Below are 18,747 nucleotides of genomic sequence, written 5' to 3'. Positions count from 1 at the left end.
CGCTTCAAGACATAGGCAACCAACTTGTGAGAGGAAGGGTCAAAAAGAAGCGTATGGTCACATGAATAATTTTATAGTTGCAGGATATTCAAGTAATAATGAAGTCCTCGAAAGAGGCAAACCCTCCCGGAGTTCGTATGACGTATGCCCTTCCCCTCGCATCCTTCCCCACCTGACAACGTTGCAATTCTTCCTCCATCTCGTCAGCCCAAGCCATCAACTGACCGTCCATAGCGTCGTGTACATAGCAATCTCCAATCAGATTGAAGACCGACTTCCCGTCGCTTGTGGTCTCTTCTGGGGACTTGCGTAGGACAAATGGCGTCCTGAAGCCTTCGAGCAGAACAACGTAGTCCTCCGTCTCCGCGTCCCACGGCACGGTGCCCATGAAACAATCGGTCAAGGCCTTTGTATCATATGAATGCTTCGACGGGTCCTCTGCCTTTTTTGCCGCATCTTGGGTCAAGTCCTCCGTCGTTTTGGGGCCCCTGGTGCCGATAGCGGCCCATCTTCGCCCCCGCTGGGCCTCCTGGAACGGGACGGTGAACGGGACCATGCGTTGTTGCAGGTCAGCTTCGACTTTTTGGTCAAAGTCGAGAAGCCATTGGAAGATGTGTGTCTGGTGAAGACGGATTCCAGGCTCCTTCAAGTCCTCTTCCGAGTCCGGGCCGCGGGCGTAGAAGCGTCGAAAGGCATCGACGCCGGCAAAGAATGCATCTGATGCGGACGCGGACGCGGACGCGGACGCGGACGTGGTTGGCGCCTCGCTCACCCCAGCAGCGGTTTCGATCGCTTGCGTTTTCTCTACATCCTGCGGAGGGCGTCTGATGCCGATTCTCTCGTTTTGCCACGAGCAATCTACAGCCAACGTCCGCACCAGCGCGTCGTTGAGCGCCTCTGGACGGTGTCGTTCCTCGAGACTTCCTTCGGCAGCATATGACAAGAACGCTAGGATGAAGTTCCTAGCATCCTCGTCGTTGAAAGGCGGGATTTCTGTCTCGCGGGCGTTCTTGAAGCTGCTGAACGGTGGCGAGGAGGGGTCATGGGAGTAATACCTCCAAGCCGGTCCGGGTGTGTTGATTCGGGCCAGGACTGCTCCTCGCACTCTCAAATTGGGTTTCTCGTCTGAGCTCAAGATCGACACGGTCGGTGAGGTGTCGGGAAGACAGTTGTACAGGTGTACTGGCAGCGTCGAGCGTGACTGCATCGTCCAGTCGGGAGCCCAAGAGGGCAGACCCCGGACGGCTTGATCGATACCTGCGTGATGCAGCAGATCTGCAGCATGCCCTAACTCCACCATATGAGTGGCAACTTCGATGAATACCTTTGCCGGAGTGTTGTCATGGCTGTAGTCGGGAACAGTGGATCGAGCAACCATGTCGTCAGTGAGACCGAGAAGCCCATAAATCTTGTCCCTGGGATCGGTAGCGAGGTTGTTCCTGGTTAAACACAGTAGCTCTAGAAGGCTGGATGAATGAACCGCTGCGTTTTCGGAGGCTTTGCTGTTCTTGTTTCCGTTGATAGGGGTCAGGATGCCGACATCATTCTGGTTTTGCCTGCCACCCAGGGGCTGGACGTCGTCCTCGACATTCTCTGGGGAATTGTCCAATCCCTCCCGTCGATCGCGGAGAATCTTGAAGGAAGCGACGGGGCTCAGATGTAAGACCATGTTGAAGATGTCGGCGTATGCGCCAATCCGAAGCGGCCGCGGGAGGCCACGCCGTCTCGCAAGATCCCAGAACTCTGTGATTGCTTCCAAGCTGATGGCGGTTGTACCATACAACACCACGACCTTTGCTCCAAGAATCACCTCCTGCAGCACCCAGGTACGGAAATACCAGTCCGTCGTCCAGAACCGCACCAGGTTGTCCCATATCTCACGGCCGCTCTCCGTCCCTGGGTCGGGAAGGTTCATTTCGTTCCATTGCAGGTCGGACAGAATCTTGTCTCGTCGGGTATCGCTCCAGACTCGCGTCATGTACGTCATGATGCTGATGGCTCCTTGGATGTTCCCTGGGTCGTAGGCATCATCAAGAGGCTCGAGGGCGAATTCAGCGATGCCGTAAGGTTTCTCTTCTCCGACGCGAGTCTTCTCTTCCGCCGGGGTCTCGGCACCAAAGCTCAGCATGTCTTGCATACCGAGACTACCCAAACGATCCGCGAGAACGGTTCTCTTGACATCCTCCTCCTCGGGCTGCTTTCGAACATAGGAAAAATGGCCTGGGTGTGCGAGGACCATCGACGCATTGCGGTATATGTCTCCCATTAGCAGCACCTGCTGACTTCGCTCGACAACATCCTCTTGGTTGACACAAATGCCGTCTGCCCAGAGCCAAGAGTCGGGATGTCTATTGAAGCACGTTCGCAATGCGTGGTAGAGATTCTGCGTCACCGAAATCATCTCGCCATTGCAGTTGACACCGAGGAATCGCTCAGGGTCTCCCCAAACGTATGAGAGACAAAAGTAGGGCGGTGCATCGTTGAGCGAGAACGTCTCTAGCTGAAACTGACGGGTGACTCCATGCTCGTCTGGGGGCGCAAGTCTCAGCAGTCGAAATTGACGTGATTCCGCGTCCAGGGCCTTGTAGTCGAAGGGCTTTTCTGTATCCTCGAAGATGACTCGTGGCATCTCCCGGGCTTCGTCGACCACTGCGCCATCTTTGTCGACTGGCGCTCTAGTATCATCCAACTTGCCGGCGAAATACAATTTGGTACCCTCACTGGTGCTCGGCTTCCATGGCGTTGTTCGTAGGGACACGGTGGCAGGATCTTGTCCGTTTTTACGGGCGAGATACAGCCTCAGCGCCTCTGTAGAGCCGGCGGAAAGCTGATCAAGGGCGATTTGGAACTCATAGCCGTCTGGATCGTCGTGCACCTCTTGGACGGGGGATTGGTTACGTGACATGAGAGTCGATGGCTTCGGTGCGTCTCGGAGTCTTGACTTGATCTTGTCCGGGTTGGAAAATTACAAAATTGACGCCGGGGGATTGGCCGATGTTTTAAACGATTTTGAGATATTCCAGGCATCAACGTAAGATATGTAGGATGCTGACTGGGGCCTGATCGGCCCCCGGTAATGGCCTCGTGCCACCAATAGGCTGGATCTTAGACAACCAGCGTATTCTGTTCATGAAGCTGGGCCAGTACGAGTGACTATATAACACTATTAAGGTGTCCAAGGTATTATTATCGGAATCAGAAGCCAAACAGGGCTGGCCAGGTCTTGAGAGACGGTATGGTGGAAAGGGTTTTCGGGCGTTGTCTACACTGCTCAGGCCAACGCGCGCTCAAGACGGTTGGAGTGCGCAGCTGTACTAAGTCAGACTACCCACTTTTCGGCACCCCCCCCATTTCGGCACCCCAAAAATGCCTCAAATGCCTCATCACCAGAACATACCCCTCAACTTTCAACATCAACAACATTTTCTATACTTATGCGAATAACCTCATTTTTTCCTCAGAGCTTCTTTTCAACCTTATGGGCCAGTATACCGAAGATGAAGTCAATCAGGCCCTTGACGCAATAACCAACGGCATGCCCATTAAGAGGGCTGGTCAGGTGTATGGCATCCCAAGATCAACACTTCAGTATCGGATTAAGGGCACTCAACCAAGGTCAATTGCCTTTTCTGACCTGCAGAGACTTTCTGTTAGTCAGGAGGCTAAACTGGCTGAATGGGTTCGCATTCAGCATGCCCTTGGTGTTGCCCCAACCCATCTGCAAGTGAGGCTATTCGCAGAAAGGATCCTCCATGCCATGGGGGATACAGAGCCTATAGGAAAAGGCTGGATCCAAGCCTTCTTGAAGAGGAATCCATCAGTCAAGGTCCAGAGAAGTCGCCCTATCGATTCTAGGCGTGTTAATGGGGCATCTACTGAGGTCATCAGGGACTGGTTCAAACTACTCGCCATACCAGAGATCACCAGCATCAAACCAGCTAATAGATACAACATGGATGAGACTGGTATCCTTGAGGGCCAGGGATCTAATGGGCTGGTGCTGGGCATGTCTGAGACGAAGTCTGTACGTAAGAAACAGCCTGGATCAAGGGCATGGGTATCCATCATCGAATGCATCTCTGCCCTGGGCCATGTTCTGAATCCCCTCGTTATCTATAAGGGCAAGGCAGTCCAGCAGCAGTGGTTTCCTCTAGACCTTGGCCCTTATGAAGGATGGCAATTCACTGCAACGGAGAATGGATGGACTTCAGATGCCACTGCAGTTGAATGGCTGCAGAAGGTCTTCATCCCTCAGACTCTTCCTCAGGGCAAGGAGGTCAGGCTGCTGATCATGGATGGACATGGGAGTCATACAACGACTGACTTTATGTGGTTATGCTATATAAACAACATCCATCTATTGTTCTTACCGCCACATACCTCCCATGTCCTCCAGCCACTTGATCAGTCAGTCTTCAGCCCTGTCAAGGCAGCCTATAGGAAGGAGCTTGGATACCTTGGTCAGTGGAATGATTCAACTGTTGTAGGCAAGAGGAACTTTATAGGCTGTTATCAGAAGGCTCGTACTGCAGGTATGACGATGCAGAACATTAGAAGTGGTTGGAAATGGACAGGGTTATGGCCTGTCTCTATGGCGAAGCCTCTGATGAGCTCCCTACTGCTCCCATCAACACCAGCAGCATCAGGATCATCTGATCAGGTCAGCAAAGGGCAGTCTGGAGGCAAGGAAGCTGAAGGATGGGTATCTGCGTCATCTGCAGTGGCATGGTCGACGCCAAGGAAGATGAAGGATCTAGCTGGGCAGTTGAAGCTATTCACAGAGCTGGAGAATGATGCCTTTACTCAACGCCTTCTATTCAGGAAGGTAAAAAAAGGCTTCAGCGAGCAGGCATATGAGCTGGCAAATACCCAGCAGAAACTGGAGCTTCTGCAGGCCCAAGTCACCAATACTGCAGTAAGGAAAAGAAGGGCAGTCCAGCTGGATCCTAACACTAAGTTCGCCAACATCAAAGACATCCAGCAGGCGCAACTTAAGGCTGGGGAAAAAGAGGATGATGCAGCCGAATCCAGCGACTCTGAATACCCTAGTGAAGCTGAAAGCTGTATTGTTGTTGCATCTAGAAGAAGTCAATGATTAATTGAAGTCGACGAGTATGATGGGAATAGCTTCATTTTTGGGGTGCCGAAATGGGGGGGGTGCCGAAAAGTGGGTAGTCTGACTTACTCAAAAAAGTGTGAATAGCAACGAATCGATTCTTGGCTTCGGCCCTAGTGAAATGATGCAGGAAAGCATGGCGCGTTGAAACTCACTATCCGTGAATGCGTTCTATCGCCAGGTAGATGGCAGCGGCTAGCATGCTCGCCGCTGGTCTATTGTGGTTGTAGGCAATAAGAAAAGACAAGGATTAGGTCTCTTGTGAGTAAGGTTTGGGGGGGTTGCAGGCACACACACCTGTATCTCCGCAGCAGTAAGGATATATCCAGTCACCCTCGTCCATGGCAAAGCTATGATGACTTGGTTCTAACCCTACGCAGTACCAAGCCTGAAAATGGAACTTGCCGCACGTGCTATAACATTTAACATACCCGAGAACGACGAGTCAAGCGCCGCGAAAGATCACGGGCCAACCAAAAGGTTGGAGCAGTTACCTTTTTGATGCATGCTGTGGCTGCAGGTAAAAGTTTCTTGATCCTTTCCAGGTACAGGTAGACAGTACAAAGTTATGGGGGTACCTGAAAGGAAAACAATCACTGTTAAAGGCGCAGCCACACTTGGCTCAGCGACAGGACATCCAGATGCGCAGTCAGTACCTGGAACTCAGTTCCCGCTTTGCCAGTCCGTCTGACAAGGGCGGGGTTGGTAGGCCTAACGGCGGGATACCTGGCCTAGCAACGAAACCTGATGGTTGGCTACGCTGCCTTCTTAATGGATGGATAGACATATGCTTCCAGTATCTGAAATGCGCAAGCCAGTCTGGTTGTCAACCTTGACCCACAAAGTCTTTGCACGTATTCGGCTGAAAATACAGGTCATCCCGGTTCATCCAGCCTTTGTAAGAGAGGCAAGTATCCATTGCGCTGATCAGGACACCCAAATCGTGGACAAGGCTCTGCGGCGTACTTGGCGACCTTTTGCACAGTTGAGCGGTCCTGTCAGTGTGTACCTGCTCAGAGGACCATGTTACTAGAAACCACGCAACCGGTTCGTCATACTTGTCATGACTAAGGAGAGACTATCCATGAGGTACTTCGCCAAGGCGGTGGCTAAGGAGAGATTGGAGAGGAGAAAAGAAACAGGACGCCAACCACGGCGTTGACGACATGACTGGGTGTCGGGCCATGACCGCGACTTCAACAGAGCTTGGCTCTTGGCGGACCCGGATTCCCCTCACCTCCGTTGTCGACCTTCCCGATTCAACCCTGGATAGATGACCCTACCCCAACTGACGGCGGCCGATTGGGTGCCGGAGGCTCGGCGGGCTGGGATGAGGCATGCAGACTATCGTGCTCTCTCTGATTTGCGGCGATGCTTTGGATTCTGGACTCTGGTTGCGCCGCCGCGGCCTGCAACGCCGAGTCGTCTGGTTCCAGAAAAACCGACACTGACTGACGGTTGGGCCAAACAGATAAATAGACCGGCGTGTGCCCCGTTTGCAATACCCTGGCCCCCTTTGGTTTCTAGATCTTCTTCCCGAGTGCCTAGTCTTCTTTGCTGTCTCTACCCTCAATTCATACGCAGCGATGAAGTTCTCCAAGTCCGCCGCGGCTTTGCTGTCGCTGGCCGCCTCCGGCGCCGCCGCCACGAACACGACATGCAGGCCCAAGATCGATTCCGAGAAGCTCCAAGCTGACCTCACAACCGACAAGTAAGTCGGACTCTTTGTCGAGGGGGACTGCGCCATCTCGTAACTTGAACTGACTTGCCTTTTGTGGAACAGCCTAATGGCCAACCTCGAGGCCCTCAACAAGATCGCCTTCGCCAACGGTGGCAACAGAGCTTTCGGCCTGCCCGGTTACGCGGCCTCGGTCGATTACGTCTGGGACCGTGTCTCCAAGATCCCGGCCACCAAGGCGTGGAAGCAAGACTTCCCCGCCACCTTCGGCCAGGTCACCTCGATCGACTTCAAGGTGGAGGGCGAGTCCGTCTACGTCTTCGGCCTGACCTACTCCCCCTCCACCAGCGAGGAGGGCATCACGGCCGAGATCGTCCTCGGCCCCGACGGGGCCGCCGGCTGCGACGCCGCCAACTACGCGGGCCTCGACGTCAAGGACAAGATCGTGCTCGTCCAGCGCTTCCGGTGCCCGACGGGAGGCACCCTCGCCGGCAGGGTCCGGCCCGCCGCCGCCGCCGGTGCCGCCGCCGTCATCGTTTACCACGACATCACGACGAACGCCACGGCCGGCTCGCTCAGCGCGCCCGACCCGAACGGCTTCGTGCCTGCCGGCTTCATCAACCTTGCCGACGGCTTGAAGATCAAGGAGCGCCTCGATGCGGGCGAGACCGTCCAGGGTCACTTCCAACAGACGCAGATCGTCGAGGAGCGCATCACGCAGAACGTCTTTGTCGAGACCGAGGAGGGCGATCCCCACAACGTCATCATGGTACGCTCTCCACTCGATCTGTTTACTTGAGCTTTGGTCCGAGTGACTTACACATGTTTTTTTGTATAGCTCGGAGCCCACTTGGACAGTGTGCAAGCCGGACCTGGCATCAACGACGACGGTAAGCGATAGCAACATATCTGCAATCAGAAATTTCACTGACAGGGACCCAGGATCCGGTACCAGCCTGCTTCTCGAGCTCTTCCTCGCCTCGACAAAGTACCGCACCAAGAACAAGGTCCGCTTCGCCTGGTGGGGTGCCGAGGAGAACGGCCTGCTGGGCTCCCGGTACTACTGTTCGAACCTGCCCGCACCCGACGTCGACGACCTGCTCGTCTATCTCAACTTCGACATGGTGGCCAAGGGCTACATCGGAGTCGCCGACACGGACGGGAGCACACACGGCAGCGCCGGGCCCGCGGGGTCCGACGTCGTCGAGCACATCTACGAAGACTACTTCAAGAGCCAGGGCATCGAGGTCACCCCGGCCGTCGTCACCAACGGCAGCGACTACGCTTCCTTCTGGCAGATCCTCAACAAACCTTTCGGGTTCTTGCACACCGGCACCGGGGTTGCCCAGGACCCGTGCTACCACCAGGCTTGCGACACCATCGACAACCCCGACCCCACCACCATCACCATCAACGCGAAGGTAGCCTTTTCCCGTCGCGCCGTTTGCTGATCAAGGAAGTTCTATGAGAATCTATGGCTGACACATATCCCAGGCGGCTGCTCACATCCTGACTGTCCTGTCGTTGAACGGAACGGCGCTGATCCCCAAGACATCCGTCAACGCCACCATGTTGAGTCACCTGCAGTCGAGAAGCCTTGGGCTGGACATTATCCAGATTGAGGAGCTCGAGGCTCTTGGAGAAAGGCATCTCGGATGCGGCCACGATATTTAGTGGCAATGTGTAATGAAAGAAGTGCCCTTCCACCCGGAGACCTCTCAGCAACCGTCATGGTCATGAAAGGTTGGTGCGAATGAACTAAAACGCGACTTGGAGAATGGCTGGCGTACTAAAAGAGAATAAAATTAAAGTAATACTAGATCAACTGGCTCTATGACTTATGGGCGACTTTTGTATCAAGAACTATTCTTGAATTCCGAGGCATGGCCAAGCAAGCTTGGGGGAGGGGGGGGGGGGGGGGGTTCATGTCTTTGGAAACGAACGCGGCAGATAGCCCAGCTCAGATGAGGCGTGAGCTGTGTGCCTCCTTGCCGAAAGATACTTCACAAAAGTTTTGAGCCACTATACGTACTCGCTGATTGATGTTTCTCGAGTGCTGAGAATGCCCGGTTATGCGAGATGTATGTTGAGATCTTTGTACGAAGGAAATCTAATCCGTACAGCTGTCAAAAGACCGGGCTACGTCGTCGAGAACCACATTTGAGGCTCTCCGGATTGCTCCAATAACATGCGAGTCTTTTCTATCGCGCATGAACCAATGAAGCAGTAGCTACTTTGGCTCATGGCTACTCTACAAGACTGACCGATGGATGGCTGGCTGGCTTAGAGTTGAAGAGCACAGGCTTTGAACCTTACAGGTCGGTTCCCGAATGCGATGGCTTGGTCAAAAGAGCCTGCATAATTCAAAGAATCTTCTCCTGGCGCCCAGAGATGGGTGAGAAGGTTGATTGGGCATCTTCGCTGTTTCCGAAGTTACTGAGTATTATCCGCAGGAAATTCCGCTCCGCCTATCCGCTCAGAGTGAAGTAAGGTCCAGCTCCGCAAAGTGCCGTGCCGGCAAGACCGTATACTAAGCCACGCCACGCCACTCCGTCTCTTGGAGTTCTCAGCGATTCAGTGTCTCCGACGAGAGAATGAGGGTAAAGCCGTCCATCTTTCGAGAAGAGTCCAGACACGTGATGCTGCGGGTGGCTGGCTGGGACGGGCCGTGATGCTAATAATTGCCTGCCGCGCTTCGTCAACGACTGAACAACGACGATAACCAATGGGAACTGCAGGTCAGAGTATACGAGCTGTCTGTTCTCATTGGTTGCGTTGTTCATCAACCAATGGACGCTGTGCTGACGGTGATTTCGACTTGGGCCCCCTGGAACCGACGTGCAGGGCCAAGGAACGGCCATATTTGATGCCTCGGGTGGTCTCCGTCTCCTGCTGACGGAGTTGACGGAACATATCGTGGACTTGAGCGGAGGTCCAACTCAGGAATACACATTGCCTGCAATCAATCAGCTTCAAAGTCAGCTCGTGTCATTTAGAAACCGCCTGACTACATCGTCTCCGCCTTTTGTCAAGTCGAACCCCTCTGCCACCAACACACCAAATGCGAGGCTGTCTCCCGTAAAGAACTTGCAAAGCGGTCGCCTTCACGACACCGGTAGCTCTATCTAGTGCTATCCTCAAGACGAGCAGCCAATCATGAGCGACAGATCGTATTCTCGAGACACGCAAGACGAGCACCAAGCATCGACCAGCACCCCGGGAAGACACGACGGCCGCGTGCTGCCTCTGCTTCCGCGCCATGGCTTTACGAGTGCTTCCAATCAGGTGGCCCAGCTCGCACCGAGAGGAGGCCCAAGCAGCGCTGGGTCTCTTGCTGCCAGGAGGAAACGGGCCAGCAAGCCCAAAGTCCGATCCGGGTGCCTGACATGCAAGATCCGGCGGGTCAAGTGCGACGAGCGCAAGCCCACGTGTGCCCGCTGCGAGAAGGCGGACGTCGAGTGCGACGGGTACATTAAGGAGGCCGTGGACCCCAAGAGGACCGCCGAGCAGGAGCACCTCATCCTGGCCGCGCAAAAGGCCAGCAGTCGGCACCTGCTCCCGCGGCCGGACGGGGCGGCATCCCGCGGCCGGCCGGCTCCGGCGCCGGCGGCTCTGCTCTCGAGTAACCCTCCCTTCATACGGGTCGACCAGAGCGACGTCCCGTACTACGACCTCTTTCGATACCAGCTGATCAAAGATCTCGGCGGTTCATGCCAGGCCGACTTCTGGTCGCGCATCGTCCTCAACGAAAGCACGCGAGACCCGTGTATCCGAGAGTCGATCCTGGCCATCGGGGCCATCTCCCAAACCATCTTCTTCGATGCCGAGTCGAGCAAACGGTTCGGTGGCCTGCCCCCCTCGGCACTCCGTCCCTGGGGGACGCCAAGGTCGTACTCGACCGGCTTCCTCAACCGACACCACAAGGCGGCCCTGCTGCACCACGTCAAAGCCGTCTCCATCTACAGGCAGCGTATCCAAGGCTCATCCGCCGACACCTCGCCGAGGTCCATCATCATCATGACGCTGTTGCTTATCGCGTTCGAATTCATCCAGGGCAACATGAAGAACGTCGACTCGCTGATGGGCACGGGCATGCGTCTCCTCGAAAACAAGATCACGTTGATGCACGGTCTGCAGCCCGGGGACGAGCTCGTCGACGGGGGCGCCGGGTACCCGTCGCCCAGGCTGCGAAGCGGCGCCCCCGACGACGAGATGGAGGACATCGAGCACCTGCTGCCGTGCCTGTGTCTCATGGCCGGCTTCACCCACTTCTTCAACTCGCACCGCAACAGCGTGCTCCTGATGAACAGCAGCCCGAAGCTGCAGCTCCCCCGGCCGGGCGTCACCGTCATCGCGAAGCTGCAGGCGCTCTGGGGCCAGTTCTTCACGCGCGCCGTCGTGCACGTCATGCGGACGGTGCACGACCAGCTCAACTACAACTCGATGGACCTGGTGAAGGCGGCGCAGGAGCAGGAGAAGTTCGTCGAGTACATTGGCATGTGGAACGGCGTGCTGGAGGCGTACCTGGGCGACCCGGCGCTCGACGCCGACGCCAGACGGACGCTCGACAGCATCCAGATCCACCGGCTGCTGATCCACATCGTCATCAGCTGCAGCCTCGACCGCAGCGAGATGGCGTACGACGCGTTCGAGGACGAGTTCCGGGAGCTGCTGGGCCGCGTCGTGCGCTACCTGCGGGACCCGGGCCCGATCCCCAAGGTGTCCTTCACCTTCTCCGAGGGCCTGACGTCGCCGCTGGCCATGATCATCGCCAAGTGCCGGAACCACGAGCTGAGGATGCGGGGGATCCACGTGCTGAACAACCTGTCGTGGAGGGAGAGCGCCTGGGACGGGCAGGCGCTGGTGGTGGGCAAGTCGGGCGTCGTCCTGCTCGAGGAGAGGGGCATGGACGCCAGCGGCTTCATCCCGGCCGAGGCGCGGTGGATCTGGATGTCGGGCAAGTGGGACATTGAGAAGCGGGAGCTCGTCGCGACGTACTTCCGGCTGACACCCAACGAGGACGGCACGCCCTTCACGGCGCAGCTCGTGCTCGACATGGACAACCTGGTGTACAGTTGCGACCTCATTGGGTGTCCGGGGCGTCACAACCCGTTTGAGAGTTATGAAGTTTGACTTGGGGAGGGGGATGGGGTTGATTGTTTTGGTCCATTTGTTTATTTGATAAGCCTCCTCCTACTCGATCGTTGTCAGGCCTAGCAACCAACGTAGATGAATGGCGAGTGATGATGATGATGGAGTACCTGGGCTGCAAACTCGACTGCCCCCGATGTGGTGCCTCTCTGACTGGCGAGGCAGCATGTCATCCACTGCGCATTGTTGAGGCCGGAAATGAGCTTCCTATCTAGTAGGCAAAGTCATGGTCTGTCAAACGGCCTTCCTGTAAGGGATTGGTGGCGTTTGCGCGGTGGCCGAGCATGCCGTGGCCGACTTTCACTTCGGCTTGGCAACTTGGCAAATGCTTAGCCATACGGGACGCGCAAAAGGCCAAGCCAGAGGCTCTCCAAAGGTCAACGACTGCATGATAGTTTCATCTCGTGTAAGCCTCCAACGGCGGTCCTTCTATCATGAACCGACTGCGTGATGAGTTGATGCGATGTTGTCATCGTTGGAACTATGCACCTCTGGTACAGCACTTCGCCAAGTTTAGTCGAAGATGGTGCTTGCGTGGGACAGAGTTGATAATGCTGGTTCTCGGGCAGAGCCGTCTTCCACTGGTCGGCGACTGTTAGGGTGACTGGAAGTCCCGGGCTGCCTTGCGGATTGTTGACGGAGAAACCTGCGTCTGTCGGAGTTCTCCATCTTTGCCGGGGGGAATGATTAGACCTGCTCGTCTTAGGAAGGTGTCTTTGAGCTTGACTGTCGAGCCTCGGTAGTGTCATCCCAGGACCCAGGTGCATGTCTCCGATCGCATCGAGTGATTATATTTTGGTACGCCCACTACTCATCCTTAACAAGAGGGACCGAAGCCCAAGTCAGGCAGGTCTCTTCGATTCGCTTGCCACTGTGCGTTTTTCATTCGAATCTCTACCGAGTAAAGAAACCAAAAGACACGGCTTCCGGTCAGTCGGGCGGGCATCTGCGTCTATCAACAACGCATCTTGCCAAGTCTTCTCCACGCCGATCTTCGGCATTGGGGCTGCCAACCAAGTGAAGGAACCCGTTGAGAGTGGAGATGACCCATAGGGGTTTGTCTGAGTTGAATGGCATGCCGACTACTCGTGCCACCTGATGTCCGGAGCGCTGTCGCTCCTATTACGACCCCCGAACTACCGCAGTGCTGTGCCTAGACCCGGCATATAGCATCAGAATAGGAAGGTCGTCTTTCGGCGGACCAGGGGGTGGTTGCGGCAACGGCGCGCTGCGCGTCTGCTGTGTGCCCAGCCGCCAAGGGTGCCGTATGCCGGACTGGATCATGGGGAATTCTGCCCCGATGAGGACCGGCAACAACATGCCCAAACAAGGAAGAGACGAGCCAACGACATTCAACTTGCGCCGGTGAAGCGGTGAAATCTAATCGTTGGAGGGCAAAGAGTTGCGAGCGCCGCGATGCCAAAGGAGGCAGCTCGGCATTGGGGAGGGAGAGCCTAGGTTGCGGGCACTCCTCCAAGCACCGCTTCAACTCCGCTCTGGGGCACTCTTCATTTGTCTACCCCGCATCAACTGTCACCCTGTCATGGGAGAGGGGATATCGATCGACCACATAAGCTTCTCGCCTCTCCTGGCTGGTTTCAACCTCCTGGCGCAATCTCCTCCATCCGGCCACATTTCCGTCAACGGCTGCCGGGAGGAATACGGTGGTACGGAAAACGGCATAGTGTATTTACTGGCTGGTTTACCGGATCAACACCGCGTGGCCCCGGGCCTTGACCTACATGAAGGATTGCCACCACGTATCTGCTGGCCACATCCACCGCCCAAAACGAAGGCGATGTAGTCTGAATATGCACCGCCGGAGTTCGTATCAAACGATTGTGTGTTTGTCTCCTTCCCGAGCTGGAAAGCCCCTCGTTCATCTGCTTTTCCGGTTGCGAAGACTGAACATCGTCAGATGCCTATCTGATGTTAGCCCGGACTCGGAGCAGGGGGGCGGGGGGGCGGGACCGGCGACCGCCGCTGTGCGCGAGAACCCCCCCCCCCCCCCTTGTTTTCCCTTCCATTGAGTTTAGGGGAAGGAAACCTAGTTTCCGTTATGCTTCTCTCGTTCAAGCTTGATGTTCCCATCTTAGCGGCCGTCCATTGTGCGATATGGGTTGTGGAGAAAAGTCCGATATGCGGCAACGTGCCAAGAGCTCTAACGCAACGTCCTCCTCGTAGATTGCAAGCATCTAGACAACTCTCGGTCTCGTCTGCTGGAAACTTGAACAAGACCAACAAGGAATCAGCATCCGTATAGATCGACTTCCCCTTTCTGGCCATCTTTGGCCCCCCCTCCCTTCAATGGCTGGCGCACCCGCGACTCGCCTTCGTTCCTTCCTATCCTCGCCATGCTCCGAGCACTCGTTGCATGAGACCTCGTCAGCTCCTCACATCGCCAGAAGTAAGATGTAGCCGCTTAACCTCGCACATTCCTCTTTCGTCCTGGTTTCCGGCTTGGCAGTTGTCGAGCATCGCCCGTTGACGAGACCGAAGCTTGATCTCAGCCAAGCGCCCCTTATCGCCGGCAAGGACTGCAAGAGCTTCAGGTCTCCCGAATCGTTTCGTGTATGGCTTCACACGAGTATATATAACAATCGAGTGAGGACCTTGATGGTCAGCTTCTCTCATCCTCATCCCTCATCATCAGTATCAGCCAGCCTCGGCATCTTAGACCAACCGGCTCCATCCAATCTCAACTGCCTCTCTTTGTTCAGTCCATACTTCCACCATGAAGTTCCTCGCCGGCCTTTCCTGCTTCGCCGCTCTCGCGAGCGCCGTTGTTGTCGATCTCAGCAAGCGCGATAGCCCCCTCGACGTCAAGATCGAGGCCGTCGGCAACTCTGGTGTCAAGGCCAGCATCACTAACACGGGTGCCTCGGACCTCAAGGTCCTGAAGGCCGGTTCCATCCTCGACAAGCTCGCCGTCGAGAAGGCCGAGGTCTTTGCCGGAGGTAAGCTTCTCTACTTATAAGAAAAGCCAGCACTTTTTTTTTGGCTTTTTAATGGTTTGCTGTACTGACAACAAAACGCCACTCGATAGCCGAGCAGGTCGCCTTTGACGGTGTCCGCCTCCGTCTCGCCACCTCGGGCATCGCCGAGGACGCCTTCGAGATCATCCCCGCCGGCAAGACCGTCGAGGTCGAGTGGGACGTGGCCGAGGTCCACGACCTGAGCGCCGGCGGCAAGTTCGACGTCGCGGCCAAGGGATCCTTCTCCTTCGCCGACGCCGACAGCACCGACATCGCCGGCACCGCCAGCTTCAGCTCCAACGTCCTCAGCGTCGACGTCGACGGCGCGGCCGCCGCCAAGGTCCGCCGCGACTTCCACGAGAACGTCAAGCGCACCGTCGTCCAGAGCGACTGCACCGGTACCCAGCGCACCGCCACCACCACCGCCCTGTCCAACTGCCGCGCCCTCGCCGCCGCCGCCTCCTCCGCCGCCGTCTCCGGCCCGGCCGCCAAGATGACCGAGTACTTCAAGTCCTCCACCACCGCCACCCGCAACACCGTCGCCGCCGTCTTCGCCCGTGTCGCCAGCGAGTGTGGCAGCACCACCTCGGGCGTCTCCCGCCAGTACTGCACCGACATCTACCCCGCCTGCTCCTCCGGTGTCATCGCCTACACCCTCCCCAGCCAGAGCTACATGGTCAACTGCCCTTACTTCTTCAACAACATGGTCGCCCTCTCCAGCACCTGCCACGCCCAGGACAGGGCCACGACCGCGCTTGTGAGTCTCTGTCTGCACACTCTCTGCAGTCTTCCCCCCCCCCCCCCCCGGGAAACCCCCCTGGCTGACACGTTGTTATCACCCCACAGCACGAGGTCACCCACCTCTCTCAGATCAAGGGAACCACCGACCAGAGCTCTTGCTACGGCTACAGCTGTGTTCGAAGCCTGACTGCGGCTCAGAACCTGAACCACGCCGACACGTACTGTGAGTATCATGCCAGTAAACCATGGTTTGAGATCGTGTTCACTGACTTGGGTTCCTTAACTAGCTCTTTTCGCCAACGGTTAGTCCTTCTATCGCGCGTTCTGACTGGAAACATCTTGCAAAATGAATGAACTGAGCTTACTGACAATGCACTAGCCATTTACGTTGGCTGCTAAGCAGATCCCCTACGATCTTGTCGGCTTTTGGGTCAGTCTCTGCTGAGTCGCCGCCGCCATTGGTCTCCTTCGAAAATGGTTTTAGATGCAACCGCTCTAACTGCATCTCTAAATCGACGGTTCTGATGACTGGGATGCTAGAGTCGGCAGTACTGGAGGCTTTCTTATGATAATTCCATGATTGTACGTAGTCAGTTGTGGAGATGAGAGGTTGGGCTTTAACGCTTTTTCTCTGAATACTATTACAACTATGAAATGATCAGTTGAGTTGGAGCTTTGCATCTTTCCCTATGTTTTTGATGCGAGTGAATCTTTTCAGCCAGCCAACCCAACCCAACCCCTCTTAAGTTCAAGTACAGCGGGTCCTGCTTCCTCGGTATTGTTACCTCGGGATGTCATCACTTCCAGTTGCGGGGAGATCAGCAGACCTTGGATGACTAAGAAGCCTTCGTCGTTTTGTCTTGCGGTCACGCCCAATTGTTTCAAATTGCTTGAAAATGTCTCAAACTTTCACATAGACTTCTCACAGACTGCCCAACCTGACAAGTCTGTTCAGACCACGCCAGCTTGTATGTAATAGCGCATTGGCATCGGCGAGGCATTTGTAATCATGGGGTCGTTCGAGGGACACATTGACACTGCCGTGAGCAACCGTGACATCCCAGGCGTCATGCTCTTCGCCGAGGACACATCTGGTACGTCAGGAGCCCAATGAGTCGTCGTTCACGTTTTTACCATCATGTGTACTTACGACTTTAAGCTGACCGACCGCCTAGGCGACTTCAAATATTCACACATTGTCGGCGACGACTTGAAACGCCAAAAGCCCCTGGCCGCGGACGACATACTCACCCTCGCCTCCGTCACGAAGCTTTTCACCACCATCGCCGCCCTTCAACTCGTTGAGAAGGGCGCCCTCTCCCTCGACGAAGATGTCTCAAGGCACGTCCCGGCGCTGGCGAAGTTGCCCGTCTTAAAGGGCTTCACCGAGGCCGGCACGCCCATCGAGTCGCCACGCAAGAAGCCAATCACCCTGCGCCACCTCCTCACCCACAGCGCCGGGAACAGCTACGACTTCCTGAGCGACGCGACGAGGGAATGGCAGGCGTTCCACGGCATCAAGCCGACCCGCGGGTCCACCGTCGAGGAGCGCTTCGGACACCCGCTGAACTACGAGCCCGGGGAAGACTGGGCCTACAGCTCCAGCTCGGACTGGGCCGGCAAACTCATCGAGGCCGTCACCGGGAAATCGCTGGAGCGGTACATGCGCGAGCACATCTGGAACCCGGTCGGCGCGGCCAGCTTCACGTTCGACGTGGAGGCCGTGAAGCCCGGCTTGTGGGGGATGACCACCCGCGACAAGGACACGGGCAAGATCGTCCCCTACCGCGGCAGAGACTTGAACCAGGGAGTCACGGACTGTCTGGGCGGGCAGGGGTCGTATGGTTCTGCGCCAGACGTCATGCGCGTGCTGCATTCCCTCCTGGTCGACGACGGGAAGCTGCTGAGCCCAGGCACGACGGCGGAAATGTTCCGGCCCCAGCTCTCTCTGGAGTCCAAGAAGAGCCTGTTGAAGGCCATGGAGGAGCCCGAGTGGGCCGTGGGGCATTTCCCAGTCACCCGCGAGTATGACTGGGGGCTCGGGGGTTTGCTCGTTGACGGGCATAGCCACCCCAACAGACGAAACGGGACGTTGATGTGGAGTGGCGCGTCGAATGTTTTTTGGGTATGTCGGGCTAGGCTCCTATCATCAAAACCGTGAAATGAAGGATACTGACTAGTCGCAGTGGATCGACAGGCAGTCTGGGCTGTGCGGCTTCTTCGCAACGCAGATGTTACCGGCGGCAGAGGAGGGGGTGCGACCACATATAAAAGCATTCGAAGACGAGATGTATGCGAGATTCAAGGCTACTAGACCTCGTGCTGCACTCTAAAGTCATTTATCCAGTACATATACGTAGGTATAGGCAACAAATGGCCAAGACATGGCTTCGGACGGCTACGTACGCCGTTGGTGTAGGCCAGCCACACTACATAATTTCTGTCTGACAGCTCCAGAGTATTTTCAGTGTTTTGAATTCGAAGATAGGCATGAACTATTGCACAGACTTTTCCAGATTTTCCACATCAGGTAGTGCCAGTGGATGTCGCTCACTAACATGTTCCCTAGGGTTTTAACGTTGTTGATGGGGCTTCCTGGCGGGCTCGATCTCACCATGGCGGGCGATTTAGTCCGATTTGCAACTGACGACTTGGCATGCTTGTTCGTGTTTCCTTATTCTAGAGTCCAACCTGTGCAAAACTTACAGAAACCATATATTCTGAAATTGGGGTGCATAAAGCCAACGGGCTGCGGCACGGTCCGAGGCCTCCGCTGCCGTCTTTGGCTTCTGTGACACCAAGCAAGTTGCACGACATTGCCTCGAGGTTTTGCTTGAGCTTGAGGTCATCTCGCCTTGGGTTGACAAAGAGGGCAGCTCCTCGGAGTTGGGACTCTTGCCCACCACCATTGGATTTTGCAGATAAGGATGGTCTCTCGATCTGCTGCACAATCGGTGACCAGGTTTGTTGCAGACACACCGACAACTGCAAATGAGCGTGCGCGATGTTGAGTCATTGACCGCTGCTTGCCACATCCGTCGCCTGATCTCATACAGGCTTGTTGGAGTGACGAGATAAGCAGATCA

At 56.0% G+C, this 18,747-nt stretch overlaps 5 protein-coding genes across 5 annotated transcripts; 4 read left to right on the top strand and 1 right to left on the bottom strand.

The window, feature by feature from the left end:
* Positions 1 to 88: 88 nt before the first annotated feature.
* CH63R_11585 (Ankyrin and het domain-containing protein) lies at positions 89 to 2,905 on the bottom strand (the record flags this gene model as incomplete). Its single annotated transcript, XM_018306559.1, has 1 exon — positions 89 to 2,905. The coding sequence occupies one exon, from the start codon at positions 2,903 to 2,905 to the stop codon at positions 89 to 91; it is 2,817 nt and encodes a 938-aa protein (XP_018153400.1).
* Positions 2,906 to 6,702: 3,797 nt separating this feature from the next.
* Positions 6,703 to 8,468, top strand: CH63R_11584 (Peptide hydrolase; the record flags this gene model as incomplete). The annotated part of the gene is made up of 5 exons (XM_018306558.1): positions 6,703 to 6,827; positions 6,900 to 7,563; positions 7,633 to 7,684; positions 7,737 to 8,236; positions 8,289 to 8,468. The coding sequence occupies 5 exons, from the start codon at positions 6,703 to 6,705 to the stop codon at positions 8,466 to 8,468; spliced, it is 1,521 nt and encodes a 506-aa protein (XP_018153399.1).
* Positions 8,469 to 9,950: 1,482 nt separating this feature from the next.
* On the top strand, positions 9,951 to 11,927 carry CH63R_11583 (C6 zinc finger protein; the record flags this gene model as incomplete). The annotated part of the gene is made up of 1 exon (XM_018306557.1): positions 9,951 to 11,927. The coding sequence occupies one exon, from the start codon at positions 9,951 to 9,953 to the stop codon at positions 11,925 to 11,927; it is 1,977 nt and encodes a 658-aa protein (XP_018153398.1).
* A 2,752-nt stretch (positions 11,928 to 14,679) lies between these two features.
* Positions 14,680 to 16,230, top strand: CH63R_11582 (Neutral protease 2; the record flags this gene model as incomplete). Its single annotated transcript, XM_018306556.1, has 4 exons — positions 14,680 to 14,902; positions 14,992 to 15,677; positions 15,767 to 15,963; positions 16,041 to 16,230. 4 exons carry the CDS (start codon positions 14,680 to 14,682, stop codon positions 16,228 to 16,230), a joined length of 1,296 nt encoding a protein of 431 aa, XP_018153397.1.
* Positions 16,231 to 16,670: 440 nt separating this feature from the next.
* CH63R_11581 (Beta-lactamase) lies at positions 16,671 to 17,994 on the top strand (the record flags this gene model as incomplete). Its single annotated transcript, XM_018306555.1, has 3 exons — positions 16,671 to 16,755; positions 16,837 to 17,786; positions 17,848 to 17,994. The coding sequence occupies 3 exons, from the start codon at positions 16,671 to 16,673 to the stop codon at positions 17,992 to 17,994; spliced, it is 1,182 nt and encodes a 393-aa protein (XP_018153396.1).
* Between the last annotated feature and the right edge of the window lie 753 nt (positions 17,995 to 18,747).

Source organism: Colletotrichum higginsianum, chromosome 8 (assembly GCF_001672515.1).
Source record: "Colletotrichum higginsianum IMI 349063 chromosome 8, whole genome shotgun sequence".
Lineage (NCBI taxonomy): Eukaryota > Fungi > Ascomycota > Sordariomycetes > Glomerellales > Glomerellaceae > Colletotrichum > Colletotrichum higginsianum.
This window is presented reverse-complemented; position numbering and strand designations above follow the sequence as displayed.